This window comes from Miniopterus schreibersii (assembly GCF_964146895.1).
Source record: "Miniopterus schreibersii genome assembly, chromosome: X".
NCBI lineage: Eukaryota > Metazoa > Chordata > Mammalia > Chiroptera > Miniopteridae > Miniopterus > Miniopterus schreibersii.
Window position 1 is genome coordinate 53,358,544 of NC_138104.1, and position 18,451 is coordinate 53,376,994.

At 50.9% G+C, this 18,451-nt stretch overlaps 1 protein-coding gene across 2 annotated transcripts; it reads right to left on the reverse strand.

Moving 5' to 3' along the window:
- Positions 1 to 821: 821 nt before the first annotated feature.
- AMER1 (APC membrane recruitment protein 1) lies at positions 822 to 16,255 on the reverse strand. 2 transcript variants are annotated; one of them, XM_081125064.1, is made up of 2 exons: positions 16,100 to 16,255; positions 822 to 4,570 (listed from the first exon to the last, which is right to left on the reverse strand). In XM_081125064.1, exon 2 carries the CDS (start codon positions 4,469 to 4,471, stop codon positions 1,046 to 1,048), a length of 3,426 nt encoding a protein of 1,141 aa, XP_080981190.1. In that variant the 5' UTR covers positions 4,472 to 4,570; positions 16,100 to 16,255; the 3' UTR covers positions 822 to 1,045. The 2 variants fall into 2 exon arrangements, with proteins under 2 accessions (XP_080981190.1, XP_080981191.1); XM_081125065.1 differs by having other exon boundaries at positions 964 to 4,570; positions 16,078 to 16,255.
- Positions 16,256 to 18,451: the final 2,196 nt, after the last annotated feature.

Consider the following 18,451-nt stretch of genomic DNA (forward strand, 5'->3'; position numbering starts at 1 on the left):
CTCTGGAACATGCAAAAAACCCAACCCCTATAGCCAAGCCTAATTTAGGCTGCTTCTCTTCTTGTATCTCAATTAAAAGAATGTATTCTTTGTGATGAGATTATGGAAGTTTCCTTTGAAGGAAAAAGGAACCAAAATTCAAAAGCACCTACAACTTAGGAAGTTGCAAGCTTAAGAGAAGAAAAGGAAAAAAATTCTATCATTCCAGAGCTCAAGACATAGCAGTGTCTATAGTAAAACCCTATTCTGTCTTCTGTTTGCAACTGGATTAATTTGATCATTCCATTAAAGGGATTAGCATTTTTGTCTTCAACCCAGGCTATGGCAGGGCAGATTAAAAGACCCCCATTTGGTTATAATGCCAAAGTCCACAGCAGTAGGCAGTGAGATACATGCTACATGATCCTCTCTAAGGACAGCTAGCTGGGACAAACAGATTATAGTTACCTGATGTAATGGTGGCAGCTATGCCAAGATGGAATGGAGGGGGGGTGGGGAGGATCTGTACCATAATTTCACATTGCTAACAGCAAACAAGCCCTCTGTCCCCATATAGGAAACAGCGCAGACCTGGCTGTTTATCAGTGGTTCATCATTCACTGGGTCGTAGGGTGGCAGGGGGCACTAGGGGTTCAGCCTGTGTCAAGGATGCATGCCATATATATATATATATATATATATATATATATATATATATATACACACACACACACACACACACACATACACACACACACTAACTTGGCAACTGGAATAGGCACAAAATTATAGCATCCCAAACCGTACACGGGTCACAAGAAGAAACCCCAAAAGCAAAAACTGGAGCATAGCAGTAGTAGCCTCCTGGGGCAGATGTACTTGAGCTGAATGTGACCAGATGGCAGAAGAGGGAAGTGGGAAAACAGGTGAAAACTCATAGGAGCTTTCCTTGGCCAAAAGGATTTTCAAGTTAAACAGCAACCCCGACCTCTGAACCCCTCTGTCCAACCCCTGATCCCCAATCCCATGCTCAGGCCCCATGCGCCCACTCCAGAATTGATGATGACTACTCAGCTAGGTTTCCATTCATGGCAGTGGAAGAGTAGCTAGTGGGAAGAGAGGCACATTGCTCAGCCTTCTCCTTTGACAGGTCAAGGCTGGAAGCCCCATAGTGGATGGGCTGAGGCTGTGGGGGCTCAGGCCGGATCCTGGGCAGCTGAGGGATGCCGTGGGTGATGCCCACAGGCTTGACCTGGGGCAGAGGGCTGGGGCTGAAGCCTCCAGAACTGGAGGAGCAACTGGGCTCATCAGTAGGCAGAAGCGTATCTCGAGGCCTGGCCCTCCCACTATGTGGCTGGAGGTTATAACAAGGGCCCATGGGAAGGGGTAGGTGGGAAGGCCGAGCTAGTTGAGGCCCAGATTCCCCAGGTCCCCTTGGCTCTGGCCCTGATACTGACAGCAATACTGACATAGCCACAGGAGGTATGCAACAGGCTGCCTGCCCATATGGAGACTGGCTAGAAGGCCCATCTAACTGACTGGTACTTATCCAGGCAGGGCCTGTCCCCACTGAGAGAGGACAGGGAGCCCAGGCAGGCCAGTCATAGGCCCCTGGAGGCTCAGTATAGAGGGACAAGGGACTGTCTCGGCCCCATTCTTCCTCTTCTTCATCTGAATCTTCCTGCTGAGCCTGAAGCTCATCAGACTCCATGTAGCCCTGGGCCAGGTGGGAATTGGATAGCTCCAGCTCCATGGTCTCTGCAGTATCAAGGGAGCGACTCCTCCTGTTGAGGGCCATGGCAGCAGGTGGAGGTCGTGGGTGCATGCCAGGCAGTCCCAAGTATCGAGGGAGACTACTCACACCCCAGGGCAGGCCTTGGTAGAATCGGCTACGGTAGTTGTTAAAGGCATGTTTCTGGTAGTAGCCTAGTTCAAAAGCTTCTAAAGAGGCTGCAAGGTCCTCATCATTGTGGAACTCAGGATTCTCTTCACATTTGCCTTCCCCATCCCGTTCCACATCCGCAATGTCAAAGGTCACCATGGGGGGCAGCTCAGGGAGGTTTTGAGTAAACGATGAGTCAGTGTCAGAGCTACAGGACATGCTGGAGAAGAGGTTCCCATTGCTAGTGAACTCCACAAGGGCTTGCGAGAAACTCACTGTGGCATTCCCTTCCTTCCCAATCTCCTCTTCCTCTGGCTCTTCGGGGGGTGAATAAGTAGGGTAGGCCCTCCTGGGAGAGCCTCCAAAATTTGCTTCTTGCATGTCTGGCTCAAACATAGCGTCACTCTGAAAGAGCTGCATCAGGCAGGTACTTTGATCCTTCTTGGAGCAGGTTCCCTCAAAACGCTTCTCCAGAGGACGGAAGTCCCTCCAGTCTGGCTGGCTGCTTGCAGTGGCAGGGAAAGCTGACGTGGTTCCTCGGTGTGAAGTCTGAGAAGCCCCTGATGCCCCTGACACCAAGCCCATCACTGATGGGCCTAAGGGCCTCATCTGATACTCCATGATGGGCTTCTCTTGCCGTGCCTGGAACTCTTGGACTTGGGCCTCTCGAGCACGAGCCTCTCGGGCCTGGGCCTCCCTAGCACAGGCCTCTCGGGCACAAACCTCCCTGGCATAGGACTCTCGGGCTCGGGCCTCTCTGACATGAGTTTCCTGGGTGTGGGCCTCTCGAGCATGAGCCTCCCTAGCATGAGTTTCTTGGGTATAGGCCTCCCTGGTGTTAGCCTCCCGGGCACACGCCTCGCGGGCCTCTTGGGCCTCTCGCTGCTCCCGTCGAAGCTCCCAATACAACAACTGCTTCTGGATGGTCACTAGCCGTTCTTCTTCTGTCTCCATTGCACCAGGTGGCCGAGAGGAAGAAAAGGGCTCAATGTTCAAGAAGGGGTCAAATATTTCAGAGCTGCGACCATGGAGGTCATAAAGGCAGTCATCCCCAGATGGGGAGTTCTCAAGACTATCATCTGGCTCATAGAATTCATAGAGGGCATCTCCACTGTAGCTGTCTCGGGGCAGGCAATCCCTTCGGATAAGCCCTGGGGCCTCCCCTGAATCATCCTCAAATCCAGGTGTGGTTGAGTCATAATATCCCTCATCACTATTGGGGGCAGACTCTTGCTGGTCACTCTGAGGAGTCAAAAGGTCTCCAGGAGCTAAGCAAGGATAAGACTGAACTGGGTCAAAGAGCAAGTAGCCCTGGTGGCCTGGTGAAGTGGTGGGATGGTAGCCCAGATTCAGATTGGGTCTTGGGTACATCTGAGCACTTGCCCACAGATATTCTAAGTCATCATCTTCTTCCGCCTTGACTTCCTCTTCTTCTTCCTCTAATTCCACCTCCTCTTCCTCCTCTTCTTCCTCCTCCTCATCATCTGGCAAGGCCATCTCCTCCCCACCTCCTTGGTAGGTAACCAGGCAGGAACTTCGCTTGGTCCCATCTCGGTTGGCCCTCTGGCCTCCAGAGGCCATGCTGTCTGTCATACTGTCCATGTCCTGCTCTGCTATGATGTCACCACAACCTGTCAGTGAATCAAAACTTTTCAGGGATGTGACATCTCCAAACAAGAGGCTCAGTTGGTCCCCCACAGGGCCATTGAGTGGATTTACATCTCCTGCCACCACTTTATCCCCTGTTTCTGAGCTCTGGGGTTCTTCTGGGCCACTGGTTTTAGGGGCAGGCTTGGGCTGCAGAAGCACTGAGTCACAGACTCTCATGGGTTTTTCTGAATCTTTACAGGTTGTCTTCTCAATGGCTGCTGGAGAAGGCTCTGATGCTGAAGAAACTTTTGGCCCAGGGATATCTTGGGGTTTGGCATTTTCCTTTTTTGGGTCTTGAAGGGTTTCCTCAGCATGGGACAGAAGGACTGAGCTCACATGTTCATGAGGTCTGGCTCTGGGCTCCACAGGCCCCTTGGCTCCTGGCTCACTTTGCTCAGCACCAGAGACCTTATTCTTCCGGTGACGGCGAATACTGCTGAAAAAACCTTTCAGTCCTTTCTTTGGCTTGGGCACAGAGGAAACCCCCCTCTCAGCCCCAGCTTTCTCTATGGCTCCTGCTATAGATGTCTTGCATTTGGAGCCTGTCTCCAAAGCCCCATGGGCACTCTGAGAACTGGCAAGTTGGCAGGGCGACTCAGGCAAAGGTAAGGAGAGGACAGTTCCTTCACTGACAATGTCTTCATGGCTACGGGCTGCTTCACTCAGGCCATCATGGGTCCTGCTCTTGCTAATGCCTTTCTTGGAGCTGCTTTTCCCAGAACCTTTGCTCCGTCCCCCTCCAAAGAAGCTAGGCAGGGTACAGATGCCCTTCTTGCCACCAAAGAGTTTCATGGCAGTTTTCTTCAGCCTACCTGGGCCAGATGAGGGTGGCTCTGACGCTGGCCCTTCTATTGTCTCAGCTGCCTTGTTCTTGGCTCCTTTCTCTGCTCCTTGGTCCTGGGTATCCACAGAGGCTGCTGCTCCCTTGGCCAGAGTAGCTTCGTCTTTTCGGGTTTCCATGGTGATGGAGACAACTCAGGTATGTTCAGCTGAAAATGCAGCCTTCTGGCTTCTGAGCACTGTTATATCATCATCAGTCAGGAAGCATCACAGTTGGGTCTGGAGGAGATGAGAGAGATACAGAGAGATAGTATTGGTGAGCAAGCATCCAGGCAGGGTTTGTTTTCACAGGTGTCTGTGGTTTCAGGCTTGAGTGGAAGCAGAAAGAAAGTAAGAGAAAATGTAGGGAAAAACTTAATGAACTCCATATGGTTGGCTTGCCAGCCCAGCCTCCGCTGGGCCCCAAGGTAGCAAAACCCTATACTGAGCAAAAGGCAGCCATCACCCCTACCTCCTTGCACTGGGCAGGGGGAACTGCAGATGTGAGAAAGGCCCGGTGGTGCTATTGGATGTGGGAGGAGTTATCAAAGGGGGTATATTAGGGAGAGGCAGGAAAGGCAGGAGGGAGGTCAGCTCTGAGGACATAGAATTTTTGAAAAGCATCTGGCAAAATAGCTCACTGAGTCCTCACTGAGCTCTGTGGGGTCCAGGTTTCAAGTTCACATTAGCCCAGACTCTCACTGATATTTTGCCTGGGGCAGGAAAGAGAAGTATACCTGAAGTTTCACCTCCTCTCCACAGGATCCCTTAACTGCCAGCAGGACCATGCTCAAGGATCTTCAGAAACCCAGAGAAGGAGCCTCACAGACCCACATTCCAGAGCTGCAGTCCAGGATCAGCTAAGAGTACATTGTGGCCTTGGAACAAGAAACTCTCTGGGCTTCAGTATCCTCAGTCCAAGAGGCCTAGCAGTACGTCCCCCATAATGATTATGTGTGGGGTAGGTCTAGGTCAGACTCTACTAACTGTCCTGCTGGGAAGAGATTTTAATGTGGCCCTTGGTCACTGGAACCCTAAGTTCTACTTTGGAATCATGAGGCAGACTGTTTCTTCTCTACTCCCTTCATTATTTTGGCCCCCATCTCTAAAGGGAACTCCTTGAAGGCACAACTCCACATGATTCCTGTTCCTGGCCTGGGAGTTAGGCTCTCAACATGTATTTAAATAAAAAAATAAAAAAACCTGGTGCGAGGCACACCCTTCTGGTCTAGGCTCACAATCCTCCAAATGTCCAAATGCCACAGAGACGGAATAAAAAGAAGGGGAAAAAGCTACCATCCACCCCTAGCTACAACACATGCTCCCCCTCCAGTGCTGATCTATTCATTCCAGTCACTACAGCTGGTCAGTGGCTGGATAAGTGAGCAGCCTGCTAAAACCCAGTGACCCTTCCCTGGAAAGTCCCTCACCAGTATGTCCTTCCTCTGTAGAGTAGCCACTAGCAGACAGGGAGCTAGGATAAGGGAAGAGAGGCAGAACAGCTGCTGGGAGCCAGAGGGAGAGGTAAGCACCACTATTGTCCTGGGAGCAGCTGGCTAAGTACATCAATCCTGATTGGTTGCCACCATAATAACAGTCATGTATTCACCTCCAGTGGGAGACAATGGACCAGCACTGAGGGTGGAGGGAGGCTGTCAGCTACACTCTAGCCTCTGACCTCAGAGGAACCCTCCTGGAGCCTTGATCCTGTTTTGCAAACATTAATTTTGTGCCTTGAGCCTTGCTTGGCTTGATATTTGAATCATGAGTGTGATCAGGCTCCCATCAGGGGAACTCTGCAGAACTGAATACTAAACTTGGAGCAAGATAATGGCTGGCTATGCAGAAAATAAGAGAAAAAACCTCATCTGATCCCCTCTCTGCAGAGATTTGTACTGCCATCTGCTCAGGTTATGGTATTTTCCCCATGTGACATATTTTTACATGACATTGTTCCAGCTTAGTCCTGCAACTGATAGCTCCAATAGACAGTGCCACCCCACCCTGCAAATACACAATCATACATACTCACAAAACCACTCAGAGTCTCGACCCCAAGGTCTGATGGGTATAGGGGCCCTATCATATATTTGACCCATCCCCTACTTTCCAAAGTGCAGATGTTTTTACCTCAGACCTGAAATTACTGTCATTATGGTTTGGGCATGAGAGAGATGGGGTGGCATTAGTGCAGTTGCTTGTGAAACTGTATTCCCCTCTGTGGAATTCATGAAACAAATCTCTCCTAACATTTGGTAAGTGATAGACATTGAGCACAACGATGCAAGGTGGGACAAGAAGGGGGAACCCCTAGGGCTTGCTTTTGGGAAATTCCTAGGCTAACTGGTAGAGAGTCTTATATGTAACTGAAAAGCACAACAGGACACAGGCCTTAAAGAAGAGCCCCTATTATTGCTTAAGCTTTGGTGGAGGGTTACAATTCAGCCTTCCATTCACGAGGAAATCTAGGCCCATATGATTTTTCACTTGGCCTATGGTCTTCCTTGATGCCAATTCTGGGCTCAGAAAATCTACCTTGAGGAGGAGGCATTCAATCTGAGTAGAAATGGCAATGATTTAGGGGAAGGGATGGGTGAGACTACGAAGTGTGGATTGGCTTAGATTTCCTTGTGAATGGAAGGCTGAATGGTCCTCCTGGGTTTAGGGCTGTGGGGCAGTCCCTTTGGGCCTTCTTGCTGCCCTTACTCCTGTGTTCCATTGGGGTAGAGGCCAGCCCAGTGTTCTCTATATTGTCCTCTTCCCTGCAACAGGCATCTGTAGTATGTTGTGAAAGGAACCATGGGTCACAGACTGGGGGCCAGGCCATGCCAGGGGATCCTGAACAGGCCAAGGCATCCCTCTGCAAAGTGCAGATCAAATCAGCTCTTCTATCTATCCCCCCATCTACCCAGTCCACTGCAGTGGTGTGGGGATTAGATGGGATAATGGACACCAAAAGTATTTTATAAACTGTGATGTACAGTGCAAATGAGAAAGATTAGCATTCCTGTTATTATTACCACATTCCTGGTCAGGTCGCAGTTACTTAGGAAGTAGCAGATCCTGTGTAAAACACTGCTTATTTGGGAGAGCCATTTACTGTGAGAAGCCTGAGGGACCACCTGTCTTGGCCCACATTGAGGAGTAGCCAGGTATGAGGGAATTTTAAAGATGCATGTGGATTTATACAAAGTCCTTTCATAAGGGCAGTTTAAAAAGCCCTCTGATTGTGGGAGTGGGTGAACTAGGTAGGACTGTGTCTTGGGACTGAGATTCTTTCCCTCTAGCTTCAGGCCTTCTTCCTAATTAGGCCCAAGGTTGTCTTTGCTGGCAAGAACCAACCTCAAAACTGTGCTATCCCCCTCTTCCCTGCCTAGTCTCTCCAAGGGCCATGCACTCCCCATAGCCACTCACAGTGTCTCTGCCTGCTTTCCTCCAAGACAGGAGGACAGTAGATTGCAGTAATGACTCATAGCTGGTAGCCTCCTAACCCAGCCCCACCTAGCCACTTTTGGTTCAGGTCCCTTCTCTACTTTTTCTTGCTACCCTTCCAGGTCCCAGTGCTGACCTTCCTCAATGGGCTATGCTGCCTTTACCTGGTGCCACAGAGTTCACTGGCCAGGAGAGTGAAGTGGGGCAGAAGGCAAAGGGGACAACAAGGGACAGATTTTGCAGCTTCCCCAGGCTGGGACTGGCTCCCATTATGGTTCCTGCTAAGAAAGTGGTCCTGCCAAACACAGGGCCTTGCAACCCTTAGGTTTCTCAACCTGTGTGGCTATCTAAGTTTCAGGTAGACAGATGGGTTAAGGGAACCACTAAGGTTAAATTGTGGCCCCTGGCAAGGGCTGTTGGCAGCAGCTGCTGCTGTCGTGGCAGGGTGTGGGATGTGGCCATCCCTGCTCCCAGGGCCAGCCTCAGTCCATTCTGGGACCAGTGGAAGGCTGGCTACTAGGGAAGAGCTTTTTCCTTCTCCTTCCTCTCAAAACACAGGCAGGAGACCAACCACAAATCTGCCTCAGGGACCCTTCTTGGTGAGGAAGAAACAGCTGTAGCCTAAGCCTTGCCTGTTCTGGCCCAGCTTCCTGGGGCCAGCTCAGCAAACTTAGAGAAGGCCAAGTTCAGGAAAGGAGTATGTGGATTAGTGCTGTAGCTCCAGAGGCATGGTCCCAGTAAGCCACAATCCCTCAGAACTTCAAGCAGTTTTCCTGGGGGCAAGCCCACTCTGGGCCCATCCTGCCACTGTATATGGAGATGGGCTGAGGAAGGAATGGAGAGGATAGGGAGCCCTACCACTGCCCCCCCCCCATCCCTGAAAGTCAGCCAGTTCTGCACTGTAATCAGCTCTGCCCACCTGGGAAAAATCAAGTTCTTTCAGTTTCCTCAGCTGAAAACTGAGGCTATTGAGATGTCTACCTCTTAAAGCTATTATGAAAAAACAAAGCCAATGTACATAAAGTACCAAGTACAATGCATTATATAGCAGAGGCTCAAAAACATAGCAATTAATTTTTAAAATATTTATTCAAACTATAGTTGGACAATTTCTAGCAGCAAAATTACCCCCATCAGGGTTGAGTAGGGTGTTTCCAAGGGCTCTGTGGATAAGTCACCAAACCACCTTGGACCTCAGTTTCACCAAATGGAAAATGAAGGCAACTGTGTAGTTATATCACAGGAGGCTTTACTTTCTCTTTTAGCTGAGCTTTGATATTCAAGGACCAAAAAGTTGCCTCCAGTCAGTTATGGCTAACAGCTCTGGATTATCTGGGAATTTCAACTAGCCTAGGCCAGAAAGGTCAGCAATTCAAAGTAAGCTAAAAGTACCAATATCAAAGGAAATGGAAATTAACAGACATCCTTCACCCAACTCACTAGTTTATAAAGTGCTCGCCACACCCTAACCCACTATTTGCCCTTCTCAGAAATTCCCCTGGTAGGAGATGGTAACTCCTTGTCACAGAGAAAACTGTCTAGGCTTGGAAAAAGATTTGCCTACGCTCATACAATGGGATAGTAACAGAGCCACATCAGCTCCCAGGTCTTTTGAGGCCCAATTCCATGACATTCTGCTGCATTGTGCTGGGCCCCAATCAAACAATAAAGACTGAGAGCAAGGACTGTGCAGGTGCCTGTCACACAAGAGCCATCATCTCCCCCTTCCATCTCATCCCTGTCCCAACCCAGCTGAACCTTTTCTCTGAAGCATTTCCAGTAGTCACTGGCTGCCACTGTTTTGGCCTCATCTAGCACATTCCAAAAAGCCTGCTGACCAGAATCCAAGGGATGCCAACCCAGCTTGTGGCTGCTCTCCTTATCAACAACACCCCCATCCCCAAACCATGGAACATGTTCCTCTACTTTCTTTTCCCTTGGGATATAAGTTTGGGGGGCCAAAACAAAGGTTCAAACAGAAACCTGCCAACTGGACAAAGATGCAAAATTTGAGCTATTATTTAAAGAAAATTACCTATGAAGATATATGAAACTTAATCACCTATTTCTAAAGCCCACAGACAAGGTCCACTCTCAAAACCATTTGTTCAGGGCCTGAAGGAAGGGCCCAGCTTGGCATCTTTTGGTAAGCTGTAGAGGCTGCTGGCAGAACTCCACCCAAGCTACCCTGCAACCACACCCTCCACTAATTTTCAGCCTTTCTGTTGAGGGGCACCTCCTCTCAAGAGGGCATCCCACCAATTCTAGAGGCAGCACAGACCTCCACTGGGCCCTCTCTCCCCTGCTCTTACTCACTGACCATCAGTCTCTCAACTGAGTTATTAACATACTCAACCTTGGGTAATTCATACTGACAAGCCTCAGTCTGTCCATTCATCTCTTTGGGATGGACCCTCCTTCATCGTATACTCACTACATCTAGCACTGAACAGGAGCTCAAACAACACTGGTTCAACTGAATTCCAATTCAGCTGAAGTTTGTCAGTCCAGAACTAAAATGCAAGCTTTACTCCTTATAGGTTGTGAGGTTTGAGAAAGTGGCCTAACCTCTCTGAGACTCAAACGCCTTATCTATAAAATGAAGAAAATGCTACCTATCCTGCAGGATTGTGGTGAAGATTCAAGATGATAAATGTGAAGGGCAACTGGCTCACTAGATACTGAGCAGATGTTCAATAAAAGACCCTGGTGATGGGGACTCTTTCAGCCACCTTCTCCACTCCAAATCCTTAGCTGCTACCCCATGTCCTCTAAAGATGACACAAGCCCCTTAGCTGAGCTCCCTCTGGTCTCCACATGCTGCAAAGTTGACATCCCACCTCCTGCCTCCCCCCTTTCCATCTCATCCATCCTGCACACCTTTGCCAGATTCATTTTTTTTTTTACAACCCTGATTTCAGTGCATCACCCTTCTACTTACCAAATTAATCCACGTTGTCTACAGGATCTGGGCCAAATCCCTTTGCCTGACTTTCAAGACTTGCCCTCCCTGTATGCCTCCTCCAGGTTTCCTAGCCTCAACCCTCTGCCTCTTAGCCCCAGCCCCCAATACACAGGGGCTTCTTCAGTCTGGGAGATCTGGTCACCCAGATACCACCTCCCCCAAGAAATGGGCTTTCCTGGTGAGTCTTCTTGGTGCACCCAGCTTTCTCCTTAGGCTGCTAAGGTTCCCTGCCCAGGTCACCGGGAACAAGAGGGACTCTTAGGGCCACCTACTTGCCACTCCCCTCTCAGGCTCCCAAACCTCCTTAGAGAGGAACCTCCCTGAGATGGAAGCCATGCCTGCAGAGTAAGGCTTCCACTATGTTAGTACTAACAGAGCAAAGGTAAGATAGGAGACAGGCGCCACCCCCTGAACCCCAGTTCAGATGAAGAACAAGAGAGAAGTTAACCTCAGGCAAACATGTGATGAGGCAGTGGAAGGAAGCCTTCAGAGGAGAAAACAAGCCAAGTGAACAATGGAGACCCCTGACTTTCCTGTGTATCCACTCCCGCATACAAACCATAACCTATATGAGAGGCCAGTTAAGGCAACTGAGGCTTAGGAGGGGACCAGAATCACCGTGCTTAGAGGAAGAAGCCTTGAATTAGGGGCCAGGAGCTTTGTGCTTCTGTGTAAATTGGGCAAATCCCTTCTTTGTTCTGGGCCTCAGTTTCCCCATCTAGAAATGGGAAATTGGACCAGGGATACACTTGCCCCAGGATTAATGAGAAGGTGGGGGAGGGTAGTCCTGTGCCCACATTTTTAGTGCCTGCTGAGTCAGGAGGTTTGGTGGGGGCATGTGATTTTAGGGGTCCTAGGTTTCTCTGGGAGGCCTGGATCCCTGGCTCATTGAGCCCAGTCCACCACTGCAGGACCAAGATGCACTGTGGCCTAGCTTCACTCTTCATACCTGCACTCCACAACTCTGCTCAACATTTTACCCTTTCAAAATGCACTAGGCATGTCCTGTGAATATCTTCTATTTGTCCAGAGAGGACGGGTAGCACAACAGGCACAGGAACAGTCCAGCCCTCTTTCCCCTGAGAAAAGCTGCAGCCCCTAAGAGGGCAGGCTGAGGAGTGCTGGCTGGAAAAGGGAGCCTAGTATCTGCTTGGAAGCCACAGGGGAAAAATACCTGCAGGAGATGAAAGTAATGAAAACTCTACAACAAGAAATACAGGTCGAAGGGTTTCAAAGGCCCCTGCAACACCAGCATGTCTGCCTCTGACTCTACCAAGACCCCTTGAGCCATTTTCTCCATTGTTCATATTATCCCTTAGTCCCAAAAGGGGAGGTACAAGGGAGCAATGCACCCTCATTCAGCTGGCATCTGCACCTCTGCAGTGATTCTGGTTTCTGTCCCTGTCTTGCCAGAGATACACTTACACATGCACAGGTTTGAAAAATAAGACCAAGGAGAAGAAATGAAAGGCTCTGTGATTATTTAATTCAGAGAACCGAAGTCAGAAGTTGGAGAGAGAGTTTAATGCACATGAAATCTCCAATGGATTGTTAAGCAGAAGAGCAGCGGTGGCAAGCTGCTCTCAACTCCACCAATACACACAAACACACACACACACACACACACACACACACACACACACGGTTTAAGTATAGCACGAGAGGCTCAGATTAGGTCTGAGAAAGAACTTCTTGGCAGTGACATGGGTAAAGTGATACAGGAAGGCAATGAAATACCAAAAGGAGGTTTTGCATTTATCACCTATCTTGTCTGCCTGGACAGGATTCAAAGCAGGGGAACTTATGGAATAACATTGGGAATGCCCTCTTTTAGCTGCAAGTAGCATATGTGTGAGGGGTCTGGAAGCCCTTTCTTCCTCTTTGGTTATGTAAGCAAGTCAGTGACCTGCCAGGCTTGCCGCTATTCCTCTTTCTCTTATTTCCCTGAACAAGTGGAGCAGGGCTGTTCCCCCCTCCACCACCTCCCACACACACTTTCCAAGAGTGTAAATCTTATAGTTCTTGGGGAATTTTTCACACCTCCACTATGCTAGAAGAGAATCATTGGATTGCCAACATCTTCCAACTACTTCCCTTCCTTCTGAAAGTTTTAACTCCCCTGACAGGCTGCAAACCAAGATCAAGAAGCACAAAAGAATCATGTTAGGGGAGGAGAAGCTCCCAGATGGAGCCCCCAAGCTAACATAGCACCCCTTCACTCTTGAGGAATGGGTGAGGTGAGATGAGGAGTTGATTAACTGAACGGAGGCCATTGGACACAGTGGGATACAGGGAAAATAGCCACTGCACAGGAGGGAGTAGCCTATCCCCCTATTCCTAAATGCTGTGTGACCTTAAGCAAGTCCTGGTTGCTTTCCAGGGCTCAGGATTCCCATATGGAAGTACAAAAGTTCAAACTGGCACTCCCTGAAGGCCTGTCCAGCTGAAAAGAAGGGGATCAGCAGAGGCTTGGGGGACACTTAGGCTCCACCACGTTGGTATGTAGGCTCCAGGCTCTCTCCTTCCCCCTCCCCAACCCCCACAAGGCAGAAGGAAGGCTGACATGGTATAACTTCCTTCTAGAAATAGCCTACTCCTCAGTTCTACTTCCAGATCCAAAGGTGGCTTCTTACCTTCCCAACTTATGGCATGTTTCTAATCTTCTTCTAAGACTCCATGCTAAAACCCTTGCTAAAACTCCAATTTATTGTGGCATATTTACATACACTCCCCCAAAACCTTCTAATTCCCCATTCTTTGATGGCTCCTTCCCCCATGACCAGATCCCCATTCTACAGCCTGGCATTTGGGAACCCCCACCACTGGGCACCAAATATCTTAGAGTCATACAAATCTCAACCAGAAAATGCCCAGTCACCTCACTCGGCCTGCCTGCCAGCAACACCCCTCCTATTCTTAATTTTGCTTATACCACTACCTTTTGCCTTGCCAAATCCCTCTACTTTCTGGAAGCTTCCCAGGATGATCCCCTTGCATATAGAGATCTATCTCTCCATGTTTTGTCTCTAAGCTCACAAATCAGCAACCAAAAATATGTGCAGTCTGGGGTCTGGGCAGTCCAGATCCTATCTTGCTGTTGAAGGGAGATATCATGATTTTTCTTCTTATAATTTCAACCCATCCCCCTTCTCCATCCTCATTAAGCATACTCACTAACTACCTGAGCCTTGAGTATCATTTATCTAATCCCTTTCACATGGATCAGGACAGGTGCAAGTTAGAGAGGCAAAGGCCTTGAAAGCTCTGCGAAGAAAGTAAGTCCTAGGGAATTTCTTAACTGCTTTGCATTGCTAGGCTTTGAGAGGGTTGTGGCTGAGTTCTAGGTTGCATTTACCCCTCTGAGGGGTTATGAGAGAACTCAGACATCCGTGATATCAGAGAGACAAAGTAGAGGCAGGGAAACTTAATTATCATTTGCCTACTATTATAATTTAAGCCAGAAAATGCCCAAAGGACTCAGGCAGCTTGGAAGAGTTCTGAGAAAGAAGTCATCATGGATTTCAAGAGACAGGCAGGAAAGGCACTGAGGAGGGCCCAGAGTTGGAGCCAGAGAGGAAAAAATTTGGACATGTAGGATGAGTGGGTTTGGGTGTGGGAAGGGGAGTTACATAGGGTGGATCTGTTAGGTGGCTGTTGCTTTGAGGCAGCGGAGACGACTGGTCCAGCCCTGGGCTGGAGATGCCCAGCTGCAAGTTAGGGGGTTTGTGTTGACACTGGAGGAGATGAGAGTAGTACTGTATCTGCAGTACTTGCTGGTGTCACAGAAGTCCCCAGCTGGCCTTCCTCCCAAGTGAGGGATTTACTGGTCTCATTTTCTCCTCTCAAATGGTTCTCCACCCTCTGAGGCTGATCAAAAGTCCATGAAGGGCCTGCCAACTCCTGGGTTGTTCCCTCTCTCCTGCTCCTCCGGACGGCCTAGAGTCCATTGACAGAGGCACATCACCTGCAGTGACTGAGCAGTGACGGCCTAATGAGGGGAACTGCACTGGGGAAGGGGGCTCTGCTGGAATCCCCAGGTGTGGGGTGGGAATTGCAAAAGCTCAGTGCCCTCCACTCTGCCCATACCCACGCGGATGCAGCAGGCAGCCGCAAAGGGAGGTGTTTTGGTGCGGGATGACACGCCTTGACCCTGCAGCCCAGGTCAAGAAGAGCCTGTCCAAAAGAAGGCCTGGTCTGCGGGGCCAGTACAGCTGCGGACTGGGAGGCCTGGACTGTGGTGTGCTTGGTGGGCACAGCCCCTCTCTCATTGCCAGGGAACCTAGGCAGTCTGGCGGTCACCAGTGTCAGAAATGTCTGCAGTAGACAATGACAGCGGCCCGGCAGGCTGGGTATTTTAAGTAACTGCGAAGTTGGAGGGTTTGGCTGCTTCTCTAGATTCCTCAGGACACTCAGTGTTTTCCCTATTTCAATAAGTGCTCCATTGGCCTCTGACACAGAAACCCCCTCCCAGAGTCGTGCTTATCGCTATTTTGAAACGGGAGGCTGGAGAGAAAAAAACAAACCAGTGCCCCACCTCCCCTGAGGGGAGAGGAGGCCCGGCAAAGGAGGAGTAAAAGCGGCCTTGCAGTTCTAACCCAAGGACTACCTTGAACTGCAGCTGTATCCCAAGGTCCAGCAAGAGCCCGCTTGTCAGTCAGCCTGTCCGCGGGGGCGGACGCCAGATGCGCCTGGAGGCTCAGGAGCAGGGGGCGCGGCTGGTTGGGGCCGCAAGGCCCAGGTTCTGAAGGGAAGTGGGCAGCTTATAAGCCAAACTGAGCTCCCCCAGGGAGGAGGCAAACAGTGTAGATGCCCCAATCTGTCTGACCTAGGCCAGCGCGTTGGCTTGGTCCACTGAGGGAAGAGGCAGGAGATGCGCGGGGAGGGGAGGGGGAAGGGAGGGGCAGCTGCCGGGCTGCGGGAATAAGCGATACCCGCTTAACCCAGCAATTCCAGCTAATGTGCTACAACAAAGCTGCAGAGCTCCCGGCCTACAAATGCATCTCTGGGGGTACTGGCTGGCTGCTCCCCCCCCCCTCGGGACCACGCTGCAGCACGTGCGGGCCTCATCACCGCCTCCGAGAGAGCCCAGAGGCTGGGCCGAGGCTAGCCCGCCCGCCGGCCCGCCCTCTTCCCCCACCCCCCAGCCTCGGCGGCCCATGTCCAAAGGGGCTTTGTTCTGGCCCTCACTGGACAGTCCTCAAAGAGGGTTCCAAAAGGGAGCGGAGCGGAAAGCGGCCTGGACGCCAATCGGCCCAGCCCTAGAGCTCCTCTCCCAGCGGCCAGACCTGAGCACGCGGGACTGCACCGGATCGCGGGCAGGCGGAGCCTCCTGGCTACCCCCAACGCTTACCCGGCCCGGTTCGTTTTCCAACCTGTTATTGTCTGCTGCGCCGCCCTGGCCCAGGCTTGGGCCTCGGCTGCCAGCTGCCTTGGCTGAGACCGCGACGACCGCTGCTTCTGCCGCCGCCACGGTTCCAGTCACCTCCTGCACTGGCTCCCCTTCCCCAGGCTCTGGGCAGCTCCCCCATACCCCCTCCCCCCAACTCCACAGCCACGGGGTGGAGCGTCTGCGCCCTGATTGGCAGGCGAGTGGCCCAATGGCCAAGGTGGGAAGGCGTGCCCCGCCCCGCCCACTGTTTTCCTTCGAGCCTTTCTCTTTAAATGCAAATAAGCCTGAGCTTGGTGTTGGCAGGGGGCGGGGAGGGTGCAGAACCCCTCACTGGGACTCCCCACTCCCGCCCCCACGCATGGCGGGTGGCTGCTTGGGGACACCGCGAGCTTGTGGGGCCGATTCCAACCCAAAAGGGCTCGATGGAGCCCTGGAGCTAGGTTTCGGTTTTGCATGAGTCGCATTTCCGTGGGCGGTGCAATCGCGCTGTGGCTCCCAGGTTGCCAGCAGGCAGTTTATTCCAAAGATAGAGACTAGCGGAGAGAGGCCAGGTGGAGTGGCTGGGGAGAGCCGGGGGTGGGGGGGGTGGGGGGGTGGGGACGGGGACGGGACACGACTGCAAAGCCCTTTGGGACCTCGTGGGGCCCAACCTTAAGTGTGGAGAAGGCCCAGCCTTGCGCGCTCCCAGGCCGCTCAGAGGAGGGACTCACCTGCCAGGAAAGCCAATTGCAGTGCCCGCGCCCCAGCTTCATCTGCCTCTTCGGCACACCACGGCCTTTGGGGCCCATCTAGGCCAACTTCCACCGGTTACCAAAGGGCCTGCTGCTGGCCAGAGAAGGGGAGGTGTATCTCCGAGGTCGCCCAGCTCTCCAGCGACAGGGGCAGATTTGGAATTCAGAACTCCGGGGGCTCCCTGTCCAGAGCTGCTTTCACTTTTCTTCTCTGGAGAGACCTGTTTCCGAAGTTTGACCCTCACTCAAATTTCCCACCTTTCAAGGAACTGGAGGGGATTCCCAATATCTACAGAGGCCTCCTCAACCTTTTAATGGTGAGCCAAGCTTTGTGCAGTTTCCTGCCCCTGAAAAGTCTAAATATTGACAACAAAAAATCTTGTCTGCTCCCAGACTGGAGGTCTCAAGGCTGAGGGCAGACTGAGGAAGCCTGTACTAGTTTTGCCAGCTGCAGTGCCTGGGAAGTGTCAGGGGGGCCAGTCAGACCTTAGATCTCTAACTAGGCTAAGGGCATTATGTGGCATTAGTGGCTGCCAGGGCCAGGTACGCTGAAGCAACAAAGAATCCAGTTCCACCACTAGTTCAAGAATATCCAGAAGGCCCATCCCTAAAACTGTGTGAATGTCTAAAAACAGATGTTGAGGGGGAGGTGAGGGGGGATTGGAGCATAATGCTGGCCATTTTTGCATTGCAGGAGGAGTGTTCTCTGTTGCTCTACTGGGTCCTTTCTGCCTTAAAAAGATCCAGCTGTTAAACTGGTAAGAGGAAGACTGCTGTCTCCGCAAGTGTGGAGCACAGGAACTCTCATGGCTGCTGGGGCTGAGATCTGGCTCCAGCTCTGCCTCAGACTTGGAGTATTATCTTGACTGATCTTTTTTCCTTTCTCTGCCAGTCCATCACTTCATCTCCACAAGGAGAGGGTAAGACTGGTCAAGCTCCTTGATTTCTTCCAGCTCTGACAGTTCAGCTCAAATCTTTTTATAATATTCTGTGATGTTCTATGACCTTCCATGACATTCTTTACATCTCCAACAAATATCAGCAATTTGAACATCAGACATCCTGTCCTAGTCCTAAATCTAAATAAATTACAGGGAGGAGAGGCTGCCACTGGCTGGCTCATTGTGGGACTTTGTTGAGCAAGTACCTTCTCCTTCCTAGCCTCAGTTTCCCCATTTCATTGGCTAGACTGACTATATTATTTCCCTGGTGCTGTGGTTTCTTGCTTTGCAAAGTCCTGATTCTCAATTGTTGGACCTGATTTGGAGGTATCTTTTTCCCAGTGCCTCCTTTATAGGCTTCCTCACTACCTCGTTCCTCTGGTTGCTTTCCACCTGTTCATATTTCATCCATAACCTTGATAAAGTAGGCCAAAGATTACAATTTGGAGAAGACAGTTTCCAAATCTTGAGCCCAGGTAAACACAGGTCCAGGATAGTGTCAGGGAGAGAGGTATGCAAGTAGTCAAGTAGTGGGCTTGAAATAACCCTGAAGCGAGGGGCACTGTTGCACTGCTCTTGTCACAGGATCTAGTCCTCTCTGTCCTCTGCTCATCTGTCAAACATTCTGCCATAGCAGTCAGCTTTGGGGCTGACAGATATTAA